We start from the raw sequence: 17,934 nt of genomic DNA, 5'->3' as shown, positions 1-17,934 counted from the left end.
GTGGTGTGTGTGCTGTGTGCATGAGTGGTGTGCGTGGGTGTGGTGTGTGTGCTGTGCACATAAGTGGTATGCACATGTGGTGTGTGTGCTGTGTGCACAAGTGGTATACACGTGTGGTGTGTGTGCTGTGTGCATGAGTGGTGTGCACGTGTGGTGTGTGTGCTGTGTGTACGAGTGGTGTGCACATGTGGTGTGTGTGCTATGTGCATAAATGGTGTGCATGGGTGTGGTGTGTGTGCTGTGTGCACGTGTGGTGTGTGTGCTGTGTGCACGAGTGGTGTGCACATGTGGTGTGTGTGCTATGTGCATAAATGGTGTGCATGGGTGTGGTGTGTGTGCTGTGTGCACGTGTGGTGTGTGCATGTGGTATGTGCACATGTGGTGTGTGTGTGGTGTGTGTGCATGTGGTGTGTGTGGTGTGTGTGGTGTGTGTGCATGTGGTGTATGTGTGGTGTGTACGTGTGTGTCTACATGCTTCCTAAGCACTATTAGATTCAAGGGCTTCACAGACTGTGTGGTCTATATTGGTATAATTCACAGCTATATATTTACACTTAAAAACTTAAATTACGAAATTGTATGCTTACTTGAGGCTAATAACATTTTTATATTTCAGAGCTCTGGGAAGCTGAACTGCCAATGGACCATTTTGGATCAATGCATATGGTTTAGAGTAACATCTGGCTTCCTTAAATTGCAGCCTAATGGTAAATCTATATGGGGATACACAGAGACAGAAAGACAGGGACAGAGAGAGGAAGAGACACAGAGTCGGAGAGAGAGAGACAAAGACAGACACAGATGCAGAGAGAGATACAGAGAGAAAGTGAGAGACAGAGATAGAGACAGAGACAGGGAGACAGGGAGAGCTACGGAGGGAGGAGCTGCAGCATCCGGAATGTACAAGGAGATGATGCCAGATGAAGCACACAGGGTTTGACTGTTAGTTTTTTACTGCTTTCAAATAGTTTAAATGACCAAGAAACCATAACAAAACACGGCAAAGCCAAGTGGCTGAGACAGAGCAGAGACTCTGTGGCCAGATGAGGTCTGCACAGACCATTTAAGTACTTAACAATGACCTCAGAGACCACCTGCAACACTCAGAGCCACTCGAGACTCAAAGAGCCAAGTGAGACTCAGACAGCCACGCAAGAGTCACAGAGCCACAAGAGACTCACAGAGCCACATGAGACTCACAGAACCACACAAGAACAGAGACTCACTCACAGAGCCACACGAGAACAGAGACTCACTCACAGAGCCACGTGAGACTCACAGAGCCACAAGAGACTCACAGAGCCACATGAGACTCACAGAGCCATGCGAGACTCATAAAGCCACACGAGAACAGACTCACTCACAGAGCCACGTGAGAACAGAGACTCTGGGAAACTGGGTTTCTAGTTCGAGTCAGCCTAGCTAAAGACACAATCTGCTAGTGACGTCTGTCCTTGCCTCTCCAATCACTGTTCCCACCAGAATGGGAGGGCTGGTGATTCACACTGCGGAGAAGACCAGGGAGAATACGCTCCCTGCATTCTGGATTTTCAGTACATTGTAATAATACTCTGGCATCAAATACAGTTAATACAACCCACGGTCTCTTAAAAGAGGATTTTAAATAAAAAATTCTCAAAGGTGATCCTCAGTCATATTTGCATACTATTTTGTTTACATATGACCTCCATTTGTAAAAGTGAGACTCAAATGAGAAAACAAAACAAGGGGAGGGGCTGTTCAGTGTGTTGCTAAAATGAGAACACCGATTTTATTGATCTATTCATATGACAATAGGTCTCCACAATAAAACAGTTATGATGCCTCAAGGTGGGGCTCTGATACTGTGTGCCCTTTCAATTGCCTCAGGGATCAAATTATAGGCTGGACAGAAGGGCACCGTAAACCTCAAAGGAGTTTACGCACTTTAGCAACTCCAGGGGCGCATTATCTCTGCGATGCTGCAGTCAGTTTAGCAGCCGGGCCTTGCTGAGCTGAGTTCGCATCCCAAGGCAGGACATAACTTCTGTGAAGACCCACAGCAGAGAAACCCGTCCAACCATCTTAAACCCTTGCTAGTTAATGGTTATTGACTTGGGGTCGGCCTACTAGGATTTGAAGATTCCCTGAGTTCTGTGGAAGGCCAACTGGTAAACAGGCTGTGCAGGCAACACTTGGAGTTACATGGGTCCATGGCAGGGCCTCCGACCCCTCAGCCCCTTCCTGTGTCCCCAGTGTCAGTGGGAAGTGGTCCAGGCCACCTCCTCCGAGTCTTCCAACACTTCTGTGATCAGCTGGCATGAATATCGCAGCTCTGCTCAAAAACAAAATCAGCCCAGCCAATCAGGTGTTCACCTCTGGGACTTGAATTTGAAAATATGGAGCAAATTAGCAGCAAATGTTAAAGAACATGATTACATGTGTTTTGAGGAGAATTCAATCAGTATTCACGCAAATGTTCAGTTGTGGTAAGCTCGAAGTGTTGGTTTATTTTAAAACCTTGCGACTACAGGCAATGTGATGCCCTATGTGATCTGTGACATCCTATGATATCTCTGGGGCAGCAAACGTGCATTAGCAGAGGAAGTGAATCTGGATGGAGGGCAGAGTTTGCTGAGTGGAGTCTGGACACTGCACCACCGTCAAGTGTTGGTTTGCCGATGCCCCGTGGCCGTGTGCGTCATGTGCATCAGGGGAGCTGAGTGGAGGCAGACAGGGCTCACTGCACTGAATGTGCAGCTTTTCCATAAATCTAAAATTATTCTCAAGTAAAACGCTTACTTAAAAAGCTGTCCTTATCAATGAGAAGACAGGCCAGGTTTTACTGTCTTGATGTCTGGAGGTGAAACTTGGTTTTATCTTTTCATTTACTTTTAGTGGAAGAAAGTCCCATCATCAACACTGTATGTGACATGTATCCAAACTTTGTAGGTACCTGAAGCTATCAGGTTTTTGGTTTGCTTGCAGTTCTGACAGTCAGGCTCCCAAAAGTAAAGCTGTTTAAACAATAAGCTTCTAGAGGTTATATGTTACATTCGGTCACTTTGGAGAGAATGGTATGGTGACAACTGGGAATGAAATTGCAGAACTATAGCCTCCAGCCATAAATTTATATTATGGAAACCACTAAAGCAGGCTACCTATTTTTAAAATAAAACTTGGGAGTCATCAGAGAAAGAAAACATTTAAAATTTAGAAATTAGAAACGTCTAAAATGAAGGGTGGTATTTTGTTTGTTTTTTGGCTTCTTCAACCATTTAACTGATCCTCTGAGACACAAAGCCTTTGTAGCCAACCTCCAAAGCAGCTGACATCTGAGGAAAGCATCAGCTCTACAATATCTTAATGGTTATTTGAACTAAAGGAAAGAAATGGATTATTTATAAATCTGGAGCAAGAAATAAGCAATCTACAAGCAGAATCTTTGCCAACCATGTAGAAACAGCTAATGCCAGGACCAAGCCCACTGCCTCTGTCCTCTTGCAAATACCAGGCATGGCTTTCCCTCCTTACAGGACCAGCCCCCTGGCAGCCCCCTCCCTGCAGAGTGTCAAAGGCATCCTTACCGGAGGAGAGCTGAACACGTAGAAGGATGGGCCCTTCAGTGCCAGGAACTTGGGTCTGCAGGTTTGAGAGGAGTCAGATCCATGGAGTTTCTCATTTACCCACCCCATATGCACGACCTGCAGAGGGAAATCTTTGAAAATTAAAAACCAAGTCTTAATGAGGGAATATTGTCATAGGAGCAGAGTTAAGCACCTTGAGCAAGCCAGGCCCCCACAGGTCAACACACCCAGAATCAGGAGGTGGGAGAAATGTGAAGATGTCCGAGTTTCCAAATCAAGTTCACACAATAGGAATGAATCACATCTTGAATTAAAAATTCAGTTTTGCACTGGGCCAGGTTTTACATATGAGCACTTTCAGTTTTGGCCAATGGACTTCTCAGCTGCCTGAGAGTTATTGCTTTCATCTATCTTTTATGAAGATTATATTGAAATATATTCTATTAGAGGTTAGTATTTCAGATTTTTCTATGAGGTAGTAAAAGCAGTTAATTATATTTTTCATTCTATAGTGAACACAGAAGTTGGCACATGTGGAAAAATAATTGTTACTCTTTATGGTTCAACTTGTTAACAACACTGAAATAATGATAATTGATTCTTAAAATGCACAGTGAATATTTTTAGCTGTATGATATAAAATCCAAACTATAAAAATCAGAATATGATTCAAAAACATTTTAATAGTAATGCAATTTAAGAATCCAGTGCATGAATTCAAACTAATATGAAGGAGAAATCCAATTTACCTAAAATTTTAATGTAACACATATTTTGTAGTAAGTGGTAGGAGTGATTTCAGTGAAGTTTTTTCATTTCCTTATTCTGCTATTTAAAGGAAACCAACTAACATATGCTTACAAAGTAAAAACTTAGAACACTAATTTTTTAAAAGATATTCAAAATAAATTGTCACAAAGATCCCAACCACTTTACCAAATGACACTGACCTATGAGCTATTTTTAAATTTTATTTTACTTTAAGTTCTGGGGTACATGTGCAGACCTTGCAGAATTGCTACATAGGTATACACATGCCATGGTGGTTTGCTGCATCCATCCCCCCGTCACCTACATTAGGTTGATGTTATCGCTCCCAAATCTCCCCACCCCCTGCTATCCCTTCTGTAGCCCCCCAATCCCCCAAAAGGCCCCAGTGTGTGATGCTCCCCTCCCTGTGTCTATGTGTTCTCATTGTTCAACAACCACTTATGAGTGAGAACACACGGTGTTTGGTTTTCTGTTCCTGTGTCAGTTTGCTGAGAATGATGGTTTCCAGATCCATCCATGTCCCTGCAAAGGATATGAACGCATCCTTTTTTATGGCTGCATAGTATTCCATGGTGATATGTGCCACATTTTCTTCATCCAGTCTATCATTGATGGGCATTTGGGTTGGATCCAAGTCTTTGCTATTGTAAACAGTGCCACAGTGAACATACGCATGCATGTGTCTTTATAATACAACGATTTATAACCCTTTGGGTATATACCCAGTAATAGGATTGCTGGGTCAAATGGTATTTCTATTTCCAGATCCCTGAGGAATTGCCACACTGTCTTCCATAATGGTTGAACTAATTTACACTCCCACCAATAGTGTAAAAGTGTTCCTATTTCTCCACATCCTCTCCAGCATCTGTTGCCTCCAGATTTTTTAATGATCACCATTCTAACTGGCGTGAGATAGTATCTCAATGTGGTTTTGATTTGCATTTCTCTAATGACCAGTGATGATGAGCATTGTTTCTTTTTCATATGTTTGTTGGACGCATAAATGTCTTGTTTTGGAAAGCGTTCATATCTTTCATCCACTTTTTGATGGGGCTGTTCGTTTTTTTTTTTTTTTTCCTTGTAAATTTGTTTTGTTCTTTGTAGATTCTGGATATTAGCTCTTTATCAGCTGAGTAGCTAGCAAAAATTTTTTGCCATTCTGTTGGTTGTGAGTTCACTCTAATGATTACTTCTTTTGCTGTGCAGAAGCTCTTAAATTTAACCAGATACCATTTGTCTATTTTGGCTTTTGTTGCCATTGCTTTTGTGTTTTAGTCATGAAGTCCTTACCTATGCCTATCTCCTGAATGGTATTTCCTAGGTTTTCTTCTAGGGTTTTTATGGTGTTAGGTCTTAGGTTTAAATCTTTAATCCATCTGGAGTTAATTTTTGTATAAGGTGTAAGGAAGGGGTCCAGTTTCAGCTTTCTGCACATGGCTAGCCAGTTTCCCCAGCACCATTTATTAAACATGGAATCCTATCCCCATTGTTTGTTTTTGTCAGGTTTGTCAAAGATCAGATGGTTGTAGATGTGTGGTATTGCTTCGGAGGCTTCTGTTCTGATCCATTGGTCTATAATTCTGTTTTGGTACCAGTACCATACTGTTTGGATTACTGTAACCTTGTAGTATAGTTTGAAGTCAGGTAGCATGATGCCCCTAGCTTTATTCTTTTTGCTTAGGATTGTCTTGGCTATGTGGGCTCTTTTTTGGTTCCATGAAGTTTAAAGTGTTTTTTTCCAGTTCTGTGAAGAAGGTCATTGGTAGCTTGATGAGGATAGCATCAAATCTATAAATTACTTTGGGTAGTATGGCCATTTTCTTCCTATCCAAAATGATTCTTCCTATCCATGAGCATGGAAGGTTTTTCCATCTGTTTGTGTCCTATTTCCTTGAGCAGTGGTTTGTAGTTCTCCTTGAAGAGGTCCTTTACATCCTTCGTTAGTTGTATTCCTAGGTATTTTATTCTCTTTGTAGCAATCGTGAATGGGAGTTTGCTCTTGATTTGGCTCTCTGTTATTGGTATATAGGAATGCTTGTGATTTTTGCACATTGGTTTTGTATCCTGAGACTTGCTGAAGTTGCTTATCATCTTGAGGAGATTTTGGGCTGAGATGATGGGGTCTTCTAAATATACAATCATGTAGCCTGCAAATAGAGACAATCTGACTTCCTCTTTTCCTAATTGAATACCCGTTATTTCTTTTTCTTGCCTGATTGCTCTGGCTAGAACTTCCAATACTATGTTGAATAGGAGTGGTGAGAGAGGGCACCCTTGTCTAGTGCCAGATTTCAAAGGGAATGCTTCCAGTTTTCAGTATGATACTGGCTGTGGGTTTGTCATAAATAGTTTTTATTATTTTGAGATATGTTCCATGGATACCTAGTTTATTAAGACTTTTTTGCATAAAGGGCTGTTGAATTTTGTTGAAGGCCTTCTCTGCATCTGTTGAGATGATCATGTGGTTTTTGTCTTTGGTTCTGTTTATGTGATGGCTTATGTTTATAGATTTGCATATGGTGAACCAGCCTTGCATCCCTGGGATGAAGCCTACCTGATTGTGATGGACAAGCTTTTTGATGTGCTGTTGCATTTGGTTTGCCAGTATTTCACTGAAGGTTTTTGCATCGATGTTCATCGTGGATATTGGCCTGAAATTTTCTTTTTTAGTTGCGTCTCTGCCAAGTTTTATCAGGATGATGTTGGTCTCATAAAATGAGTTAGAAGGATTCCCTCTTTTTGTATTGTTTGGAACAGTTTCAGAAGGAATGGTACAAGCTCCTCTTTGTATGACTGGTAGAATTCAGCTATGAACCCATCTGGTCCTGAACTTTTTTTGGTTGGTAGGCTATTAATTGCTGCCTCAACTTCAGACCTAACTATTGGTCTATTCAGGGATTCAACTTCTTCCTGGTTTATTCTTGGGAAAGTGCAAGTGCCCAGGAATTTATCCATTTCTTCTAGATTTACTGGTTTATGTGCATAGAGTTGTTTGTAGTAATCTCTGATGGTAGTTTGTATTTCTGTGGAATCGGTGGTGGTACCCCCTTTATCTTTTTTGTTTGTTTGTTTTGTCTTTTTGAGACCGAGTCTCACTCTGTCACCGGGCACTAGGCTGGATTGCAGTGGTGCAATGTCGAATCACTGCAACCTCTGCCTCCCGGGTTCAAGCAATTCTCCTGTCTCACCCTCCTGAGTAGCTGGGACTACAGGCATGTGCCACCACATCCAGCTAATTTTTGTATTATTATTATTATTTTTTATAGTAGAGACGGGGTTTCACCATGTTGGCCAGATGGTCTCAATCTCTTGACCTTGTGATCTGCCCGCCTTGGCCTCCCAAAGTGCTGGGATTACAGGTGTAAGCCACCACGTCTGGCCCCCTTTATCATTTTTTATTGCATCTATTCTATTCTTCTCTCTTTTCCTTTTTTATTAGTCTGGCTAGTGGTCTATTTATTTTGCTGATCTTTTCAAAATAACAGCTCCTTGATTTATTGATTTTTTGAAGGTTCTAACCCTAACCCTAACCCTATCCTTATGAAGTATCAAAAGGTGAGAACCAGCCGGGACCTGGACACCCCTCAAGTGTGCATGCCCCACACACCCACAAAGTGCTCTCTGCCAGAGCCACCCAGGTGAGCCCAGTCACAGCCAGCATGGACTCCAGGGAGGCACATCCCATTTCTGTTATTTACTTGATAAACTCCAGACAGTCTTTACTCTTAAACTTGATGAAAGACTTCCTCGGAAGTCGAGATGCTGGACGACAGAATCGGATTTCTGCAAACAGTATTTCTAGCAATGGGAAAGAAAATTTCTAGTACTGCTCTAAAGGCGGGGGCACTGTAGATGAACTGCTGACATCATCATGGTTCTCAGTGTTTTAAATATGAATCGCCTAATGCATTAAATGTTTTAATTCTGTCTTTCTTGACTGTTCTTGATTTACAGGGCTTTTAGAAGTAACCCAAATATTTCAGTGGATCAAGAACTTCCAAGTTTCTTATGGGATACACTTACGTCCCACGTAGGCTCAGGAACCACATTGATGTGGTGTGGTATTAATGTTGTAATAACACAAGACAACTTTACTTCCCCAGAGACCCTCTCCAGCAAAGCACATTTAACATGGCCAAGGCTCTCTTTCTCCATCATGAAATGGGGTAGAATTACAGAGCTCATGTGAGAATTGTGGGAATTTAATGGTGTACCGTAGGAAGCTCCTCCTAAGGCACTAGCTGGGGCAAAGGCCAAGGACATTCGGTCCCTGCAAAACCCAATAACATGTATTTACTCCTCCAGTGTCTTCTGAATTTGAAATCAAACTCACAGATTATTTAAAAATACCTAATAGATTTTTTCCCTTTTTTGTCTGGTTGGGTCACATAGGTATATTTTTGTGGGTTATATATAACACTAGCATTTATATTATGTAAATCATAAAAATCTCCATTTAAAATGCATTTTTTCTAGCTAATGTAGCAGATGCTTGATGTTTCCATAATTAACATGAATTCAATGTGTGATTAATTCTAACTCACTACTACACAAGTGCAGTGATTTGTACAGTTGAAGACAGGATTCACTGGAAGCACAGTTACTAAAAACAATTAATGGCAAACACAGTGGCTTCAGCACAGTCATGAAAAGAATACTATGCTGGCAGTTTGTTCCACAAGAAAAGAGTTCACATTCCAGGAAGACCAGGCGCACGGCCCTGAGCAGGCTGCCCAGGCATCCCACGCGCACCTGAGTGCACTGCCAGAGCTCGAGGGGGCGAATCGGATGAGGTTTCACGGCAACAATGACCATAGGGCCCAAATCCAAATCTTCAGGAGCAGCTGGCCGCTGGATAATTGCAGCAGGGAAAAATAAGTTTATTGTATTTGTCAGGATGGCTGAATGGATTAGCCATCAAAGTGTGGAACCAGAATTTCGAGAAAATGTAGGAAATTGCGTGAGTCCTATATTATTGCCAACTCTTAAAAATCAGCAGTGGGCACAAGTCTGGTTTGACCCCATATTATGAGGAGTCACACCAGGATCCTTGTCAAATCACAAAGTTAGTAAGAGGCAGGGAGAGAGAATAATCACATCCGGAAACAAGAATAGAACAAAAAAATGAGGAAATGGCATCCACATCCCTCTCTGTATAGATCCCTGGCAACAAGGTCTGAGATTCTGTAAAACTCGTAAAACAAATATTTCTTCTGGTGAGAAATTCTAAGGGTCAAAGCCTAATTAGATTCATATGGGATAGAGTCATGTTTTTCTTTTGCCTGTAGGGCAGACAAACTCTGCTGGTTTTACCTCCTTCATTTTTAAATCATATGTTCACATGCTGTCAAGATTTCCTGATCTTCCTCTTTCTGTTCACGAAACACTTAATCAAACACTGCAATTTGGATTTCACAAGAGAGAAGCTATGAATAGGAAACTGATGTGCAGGAACTTAACTAAGACGTGACCCTCAGGAACATCTGAGCACAGAGGAGAGGTGTGTGAGTGACTGATTCGCATTACAGGTAGATTGCGGGCAAGCAGAAAGTGGAAAGTATACATTCTTGAATCTTGGCTAAAATAGAGAACTTGGGGTTCTTTTTCTAGGATGGCAGCAGCAAGCCTTCTTTCAGGAGAACTTGATCAAGGGATGGAATTACCATCTCATTCTGATTCAGCAGGAGTTCCTCTGTTTCTGAGGAGCCGCAGGTATAGCTGCGATCCAAGCCCCCAGGCCCAGGAGGCCCGGTGAGCTGCGCACACACTTCCCTTCCCCAGGGCTGTGCTTTCTTCACCCTGGGCTGGGGCAGGGCTGGGTTCTTCTTCTTTTCTGCATTGGGCTGACAAAGTGTTTGGCACAAAGTTCAAGGAGAGTTATGTATTAAGGACTGAATGAAAGCTACTGTTGGGCCAGGATGGCAATAATAGACTGTCGGTAATCTGGAATATCCTTTGGATGTGAGTTTAAATCCCACATGTAATTGAATTATGCTAGATTTAGCAAAGAAATACGTTATAGCTTTACTGTTATTAGAAACACCAGATGCTTTCTGAATCTTTCTTAGGTATATGTAGTTTGTAAATAATTTTAAGCAAAGCTAATTTTATCTTCTACATTATGAATTTTCTAATTACATGTTCCAAGAAGTATGTATTATACTTTTAGAAACATCTTCCTGATTATACCACCTTAATAAAACTGAAATGTCATAACCATTAGATCAAAGAAATATGTTTTTTACTTATCTTTTCTGATCCCATTTCTGTAAGAAAGTCCTTTTCTTTTCACCTGATCAGTCAAGATAATTAGTTAAGCACCCACCAGATGATAACATGCAGCTGGTCTTTTTCTTTAGCTAGAAAAAGCCAGAATTACCTGTGTTATTTAGGGTTTTCTGCAGTGGTCAGGGATATTTGGCAATTAAGGCATCAATATCTGCCTAAATTAAAATTCAGGTTATTCAAAAATAAATGTACTTTGGAGAGAGATCGGGCTGCTTGCTATTTGGTGGGATGAACATATGTCCATTTGCAATTGCCTTGGTATTCTTTTCAGGTTGGTCTTTGTCCCACACAAAAGTGCTCCAGTTTGTATGACAAATTATTTGGTTATTTCGTATGCCATATGTGAGAGTCTAAAAACGTATCCATTCTGCCCTTTGTAGTGTTCTCTTAATTCTGATTTTCATTTGTTTTTGTTTGGCAATTTCAGTGATTGTTAAACACCCTTATCTTTTCACATAAATTTTTTTTCACACAAAATTCACATTTTTCACATTAACAATTATCTCACAATTATTAATTGTTCAGAGTGAGAAAAAACATTCTTTCTGTTTTAAAGGGCTTAATGTCTTAAATTTAAACTGCTAACATCTGTACAAAGCACACCACTTTCGAGAAAACATGAAACCATCCTCCACCAAAAGTGCATCCGGGTATAGCAGGGTTAGTGCTTCACCATCCGACACGACAAAGCTCCGCTCTGAGATTAATTTCCAAATACACTACTCCGAGCCTCTAAGTAAACGCAAAGTTGTATAGAACTTTTAATAAACACAACCTTAAATTACCCAGTACAATTTCTTATGTTACAGATAAAGAAATTAAGCCTCACGTGCAAATTTGTTAAAATTATAACACCAGATAAGGGTTTGGTTGGGGTTAGGTCCAGAGTTTGCCTTTTGCTTTGTCAAATCAGGACTCCAAGGTCAATGTGACACACACAAGGTTTACTGCGTGGCAGAATGTCACTGAGATGAAGCAAAAACAAGGCTGCCCACTGCCTCTGAGGTCCCGGGAAGATGGTCTTCGACGTGCTGTGTTGGGAGCTGTGCTCCTACAGGTTTTATGTTTCCCCAAACCATTATTTCATCATTCTCCCTTGTGAGTTGATGATAAAGAGGATTAAATTCCAGAGTAAAAATCCAACATGGGAAGTAATTCCAGGATAGCTCTGAAAGTGCAGCACATTCTCCAAATCCATAAACGCTGCACACTCCCACACAGGCTTTCCACACGTGGGCTTCACCGACTGCCACTCAAGCTCTCCACTTGGGGACATCATTGCTTAGATGCAAGGATCTGTCTGCGAGGTGAAAACCCCTCTGAGGATCGAGCCAGGACACTGCCCTCCTGACCAACACACCGGGAGACAAGGCAGCAGCCAACGTGGAGAAATACCTGAAGCTGTGGTCCTCCTAAGACCTGGGAAGTCTCAGGTCTACCATAAAGAGGATCTCAGGAGTCATTTTGCTGACTTTGAATGTGTTAATAAAATGCAATTTCAAATGATAAATTATTCATGGAGACCAGGGCAAAACATTGCCCACTGTCCACCAGCCCTGGTAAACAGAGGGAGAGAAAATGCTTCCTGTGTGAACTGTAGAGATACGTACTTTGTGGAAAAGTTTGAGAACTTTTGTTTCAAAAACACATAGTAGGGAAATGATATTTTATGTATAAGAATACAAAACAAATCCTATATTATTTTGAAGAATTCATCATAAAATAGCTATGTAAACAAAAATAGTTGATAATAAATTTAGGATAATATTAAAGGAGATAAAAGTTAGATTCAGAAGAACTACTAGTGTGCCTTTTCTAATTGAGACATGCTGACTAGGGAGGTTTCATTTAAAACACAGCCCTATTTCCCCTTTTTTTTTCTTTTCCTTTTTTTTTTGAGACGTTTCACTCTCGTTGCCCAGGCTGGAATGCAATGTCCCGATCTTGGCTCACCACAATCTCTGCCTCCCGGGTCCAAGCAATTCTACTGCCTAAGCCTCCCAAGTAGCTGGGATTATAGGTGCTTCCTGCCATGCCCAGCTAATTTTTTTTATTTTTATTTTTAGTAGAGATGGGGTTTCACCATGTTGGTCAGGCTAGTCTCAAACTCCTAATCTTGTGATTCGTCCCCTTTGGCCTCCCAAAGTGCTGGGATTACACGTATGAGCCACCACACTTGACCTTTTTCCCCATTCTTTCAGTAAATATTTGATAGGCAGGGGACGTGGTCTTCTGAAGTCCTCCGCTGTGAATTCAGATATCCTTGCTAAGCACTGTTTAAAGTCTTTTGTGGGCTATTTAAAGCAAACTGAATACATTTTTCTCAGTTTTCTTAACTTGAGGCTACAATGCATGCTTCCTTAAGCCCATAAGAGGTAGAACCAGAAAATGAATGAACTATAAATAAGATACTCCCTTACATTACAAGTTAAACTGTAAGTTTATGATAAACGAAACAGAAGAATAACATGGTGGGTAAAAGCTGATTTACCTGATGTTCAAACAGCTTGACTGCAATAGATTTTTCCTAAGTACTCAAAGACCTGGGCAGTGAGCAGAAAATCAGGCCTCTGAATAGCTGAGGATGGATACAAAGGTAGTGATCCCCAATCAGGACTGTGTAAGGGCGCTGGGCTCCAGGTAAACAAACTGATCCTAACCACCTGCAATAACAGTCACTGGGTCAAACCCTCCTAAGAACAAAGCTTTCCTATGAAGGATTTTATTTAGGAAAATAACATAATGCTTAAAATTTCAAATTACACGGGTGTGTCATCACAAAACCCTTCTCAGCTTAAATGGTCATATCTATACCATCCTTCAAGTCGTGATTCCTTACAAAACACAACTGCCAGCAGAGAAGCCATCTATACACTGGAGATCAGAACGACTTGGGCCCTTCCCACGTAAAGAGCAGTTTTGCAGAATTAACAGGGAGGGCAGAGACCACCAAATGCAGTCTAAAACGTGCTAACGTTTTCCAATCAACATTTCCAGATCGAATTTCAAAACAACAAAGAGATTGCTTTTTGAGATTTGTTACATCATGAAGCAGAAAATGCATGTCGTACCTGGTCGGACGCAGGGCAGCATTTGTTGGCCATCTTCATCTGTGGAGAGAAGGCAGAGGGTCAGTGCCACAGCCACCAGCTCCGGGACGGCTCACCTGAGCGACAGCTGGAAGTCGTCAGCCACGCTCCGTCCTGGGAAACAGGCTTCTTCAATGGCACACTTCCTATGTGAAAACCTAGCCAGAGGCCATACGAACCTGGCAGCAGCAAAAAGTTCAGTAGCACACTTCAGTTACTCTTTCTCAAATATCAGCATTTCTGTGAGTGAAGTTATGGGACAGCAGATGCTTCAACTTCAACCCGAGGGAAGTGAGGAAACGATTTCTGCTCTACGTAACCTGTGCCCGCCAGTCTTCCTGTGATGGCAGTTATGGTGATCACAATTTATATTCTTTTCTTTTAGTTCTCCCAATGCCCTAGAGGTAGATGCTGTTTTCCCAAATTTCACCAGTGAGGAAGTGGAGGTGCAGAATCATACCCCCCACAGCCCACAGCCACAGCCAGGAGGTGGCTCGGAGCCCACATTTCCATTCTGAAGTGTTGGGGCGTCTGACTTCTCTGCTCTGCCTACGAGGGGTGATGTGTAGAATGACACAGAACTGAAGGGCCCTCCTTGTCACAAACATTTCTGCAACTGTGAGTCAAGCACCACCCTTTCTCCCCTTTCAATTCCTTCAGATCACTTTGGAATTTAAGGTGTCTCATCTGAAAGCTACAGTCTTAGGAAGGTCCTGGTGCTTCCTTGATGGTTACAGAAAGGAAACCCCCGGGGTCTTCACAGGAGGACTCTCACATATTGCTGCTTCCCAGTGTTCTAATTTGACAGTCAGGTTAACATCTGTTTACTGGCCACAGGGAGAAGGGAGGTTGCAAGGGAGAGGTGGGGCGGGGCTGCTGCAGGGTGGGCCATGCCTGGTCAGTCTGCAAGCTGGACCCAGCCTCTGCAGCCTCCAGGCTATGCCCGAATGAGCAGGAATCGGGGTGCAATTACAGGGCAAGCCAGCTGGGAGGGAGCAAGGACAGCAAGGCTGGCCCAGGGCCCCTCCAGGCAGGGCCAGTCCTGCCACCATCTCCGGGGCTGTGACCACGGCTCCGTGTCCCCCTCCAGACACCCACCAGGCCTCGGGACACCCATGTCTTCGGGTCATCGGTCCTACTCCAGCTCTTTTCATTTCTTTTAAAATGTCCTGTTGACTTTCAATATCAAACGTATCACTTATGGAGGACAGAACATTTTTTCTTTTCTGGGGGACTGCAGCACAAATTTGAGAAGTGATATTTTTGCTTGATTATGCTTTTTTCTGAAACTTCATAATGTTTCCAGGAATTATACTTTTAACCCAATTAGGTTTCCCCAACTCAAAATGTCACATTGCATCAGTACATTGGGGTAAAATATAAAATTATGACACACAACTGTTTGTGCATGAAGAGAAAGAGAGACGAAGGGAGGGAAAGACAGAGGCAGAGGGAGGGGAGGAGGAAGACAGAGCCAGGAGGGAAATTCCCAGCTCTGGGACAGCCATACCCTCTGATTTGGAAACATTCTGACTGCTTGATTTTTAACATATTTGGTCAGAGATTTGACACACTGAAACAAGTACATGTTTCTCTATTTAGGGTCAATCATAAATCGTCAGAAATAAGATGTCTCAATTATTTTTCATGCATGAACGAGCATCGGCAGAGACTCAGAAACACAGTGCTCACGTTCTGAAGCGTCAGCTCCCTGATGTTGGCCGAGACTGCCTGCAGCCAGTCAGCGCCGTCCTGGGCAGTGGAAAACTGGAGGATCCCAGAACTGACTCCGTCCAGGGCGAGCACCTCAAACGCGTTCCACCTGGGGAGAAAGAGAGCTGTCCAGGAGGCCCCACGGCGAGGGGAAAGGCGGAGCTAAGTTTGCCTCCCTTAGCTTCAAGGGGCTACTCAGCAGGGCTCTCCCTGGACCAGGACACAGGGCAACCGAGGGCAGCGGGCCCATCTCTGTCAGCTTCAAGGGGCTACTCAGCCGGGCTCTCCCTGGACCAGGACACGCGGCAACTGTACCACCCCCTAAGGTGCCTCTGTACAGCCAGCAGGCTCACTGAGACCACAGCCAAACCTCCAATTCCCTGAGGAGCTACTTCCAATTTGATGAAATATGAAAAGCAATTCGTCAGGGAAAGAACAGTGCTCCTGAAATTTTGGAGTATTGTCTGCAGAATTCTTAGTGGTAGTTCTTTCAACGACCCTTTTGATGGGGCATTTAAAGCTCCTGATGGGGAGGCTGGAGCAGCCCAGCTGCCCTCCCCACTCATCATCCACCGTTCTCTAGGACTACGTGTGCTTCTGATTGACAGAGGAGCTTCGGGGTCCCCTTCCATTGCTCCATGACACTCAGCTGGCTGAGAACGCAATCATGGCAAATAATTAACAACAAACCAACTGTCTCCAATTCAGTAGCTCTTCCCCATCTTGCAACATCTCTTAAAAACGTAATTTGCATATGCCTATTTGCAAAAGAGAAGCATCTTGTACACTTTTGTGTATTTTTCCTTAAGAAAATAGTGCATATTGGCTGGGCACGGTTAGTCACGCCTATCATCCCAGGACTTTGGAAGACTGAGATGGGAGGATCCCTTGAGGTCAGGAGTTTGAGACCAGCCTGGCCAACATGGTGAAACACCATCTCTACTAAAAATACAAAATTTAGTCGGGCAAGGTGGCATATGCCTGTAGTCCCAGCTACTTGGGAGGCTGGAGCAGGAGCACTGCCCAAACCTGGGAGATGGAGGTTGCAGTGAGCTGAGATCATGCCACTGTACTCCAGCCTGGGCAACAGAGTGAGATCCTATCTCAAAAAAAAAAAAAAAAAGAATGCATATCAATTTATAAGACCCATAATACTTCTATGGTCTCAAGCAGCTAATGAAGATAAAATACAGAACAAAACAAAACAAAGCAAACACATTTTTAAAAAAGTCCTCACTAAATGATGGTTCAGTCACCTTTCGAACATGGGTGTCACCACTGCTTTCTTAGGCAAGGAGGGGCGTGGAGGGGAGGGGGCAGAAAACAGAGGCGGCATAACACAGTTCTGCATATTTTTGAGCCAAACGTATCAGACTAGAGTTTGCTATTTTATAAATCATTCTTTTTAAAGGCAGACATCCCCGACGAGGGCCATTCTCATCCTGACTAGCGTTTCTTGAACCAGAGTGTGAGGTTTATTTACTTATAGCTGGTATTACACCTGATGGTGATGAATAAGATACTCTGACTTTGCAAGAGGACAGAGGTGAATGAAGGTGGAGGTGAAGGCGGAGCCGGAGAGGGGAAGAAGCCGGGAAAGCAGGTCCCACCAGGGGAGGGGCAGGCAGCTCCGCCTCCACCTTCCACAGCGTCCTCACCACTCTTGCCTGGTCTTCCCTGTGAGCACCTGCACCTCAGGATCCATCACTTCCCGCGGGGCTTTGATCCCTGGGTTTCTGCTCTAATAAATTAATCTTCGCACTTTAAAATGCTGGGAGACTATTTTAGGCACATTGTGCAACATTCCACATGAATTAGGTGCTTGTTACATATTGAGACTTATATCTATACTTCTGTCCGAGTATCCATTAATTCTCGTTAAAGTAAGTGCTAGCTAAAAATGGGCTCACTGCCATCAGCTCTCGTTTGTTCATGTTAACCGGTGTGACATACACAAGGCAAGGCTGACCTTGATCTCCTGGTAAATAAACAGCGGGGTCAAGTAGATTATTAGGGACAGCAGCCACGTTCCCTGGCTCCCCACATGTAGAGGTCAGAGACTATTATTTTTAGGCACATTTTACCTGGAGCTGCAGGACACACACAAGCACACAACTCACCAGTGAACACTGTGATAAACAGTCACACATTCAATACCCTTGGCCAACCAACCCTCAGACCAAAAACAGGCTTTAGAAGAATCCTCAAAAGGTCCCTGTGTCCCACCCTCCAATTCTCCCATCTCAGAGCTCTATGCTATTATTCTTTCAGAAGAGCCTGTTCTCCAAAGTCATGGGGAAGAGCAGGAGGTGGTGCCAATGTGGGTCACAAGCAGTTTTGCCTGGAGCCAGCGGGACTAGGGTGGGGTCTGCAGGGATCCTGGAAGCAGCGTGGGGTGGGGGTCCCACTTCTCATGCATCGGGGAGGCCTGGTGGGACCTGCAGGGACCCTGGGACAGCGTGGGACGGGGGTCCCACCTCTCATGCATTGGGGAGGCCTGGTGG

At 43.2% G+C, this 17,934-nt stretch overlaps 1 protein-coding gene across 1 annotated transcript in view; it reads right to left on the bottom strand.

Annotated features, from left to right (window-relative positions):
* Positions 1-17,934, bottom strand: part of SNTG2 (syntrophin gamma 2) — a 350,315-nt gene that overhangs the window by 83,853 nt on the left and 248,528 nt on the right. The window contains exons 10-12 of the mRNA XM_017514037.2: positions 15,410-15,539; positions 13,700-13,738; positions 3,567-3,683 (exon numbers count right to left, since the gene is read on the bottom strand). Of these exons, the coding sequence (XP_017369526.1) occupies positions 3,567-3,683; positions 13,700-13,738; positions 15,410-15,539 (286 nt within the window). The remainder of the gene's footprint in view (positions 1-3,566; positions 3,684-13,699; positions 13,739-15,409; positions 15,540-17,934) is intronic.

Source organism: Cebus imitator, unplaced genomic scaffold (genome assembly GCF_001604975.1).
Source record: "Cebus imitator isolate Cc_AM_T3 unplaced genomic scaffold, Cebus_imitator-1.0 Scaffold512, whole genome shotgun sequence".
Taxonomy (NCBI): domain Eukaryota; kingdom Metazoa; phylum Chordata; class Mammalia; order Primates; family Cebidae; genus Cebus; species Cebus imitator.
Note: the sequence above shows the minus strand (reverse complement) of the source record. Positions and strands in the feature narration are given on the sequence as shown.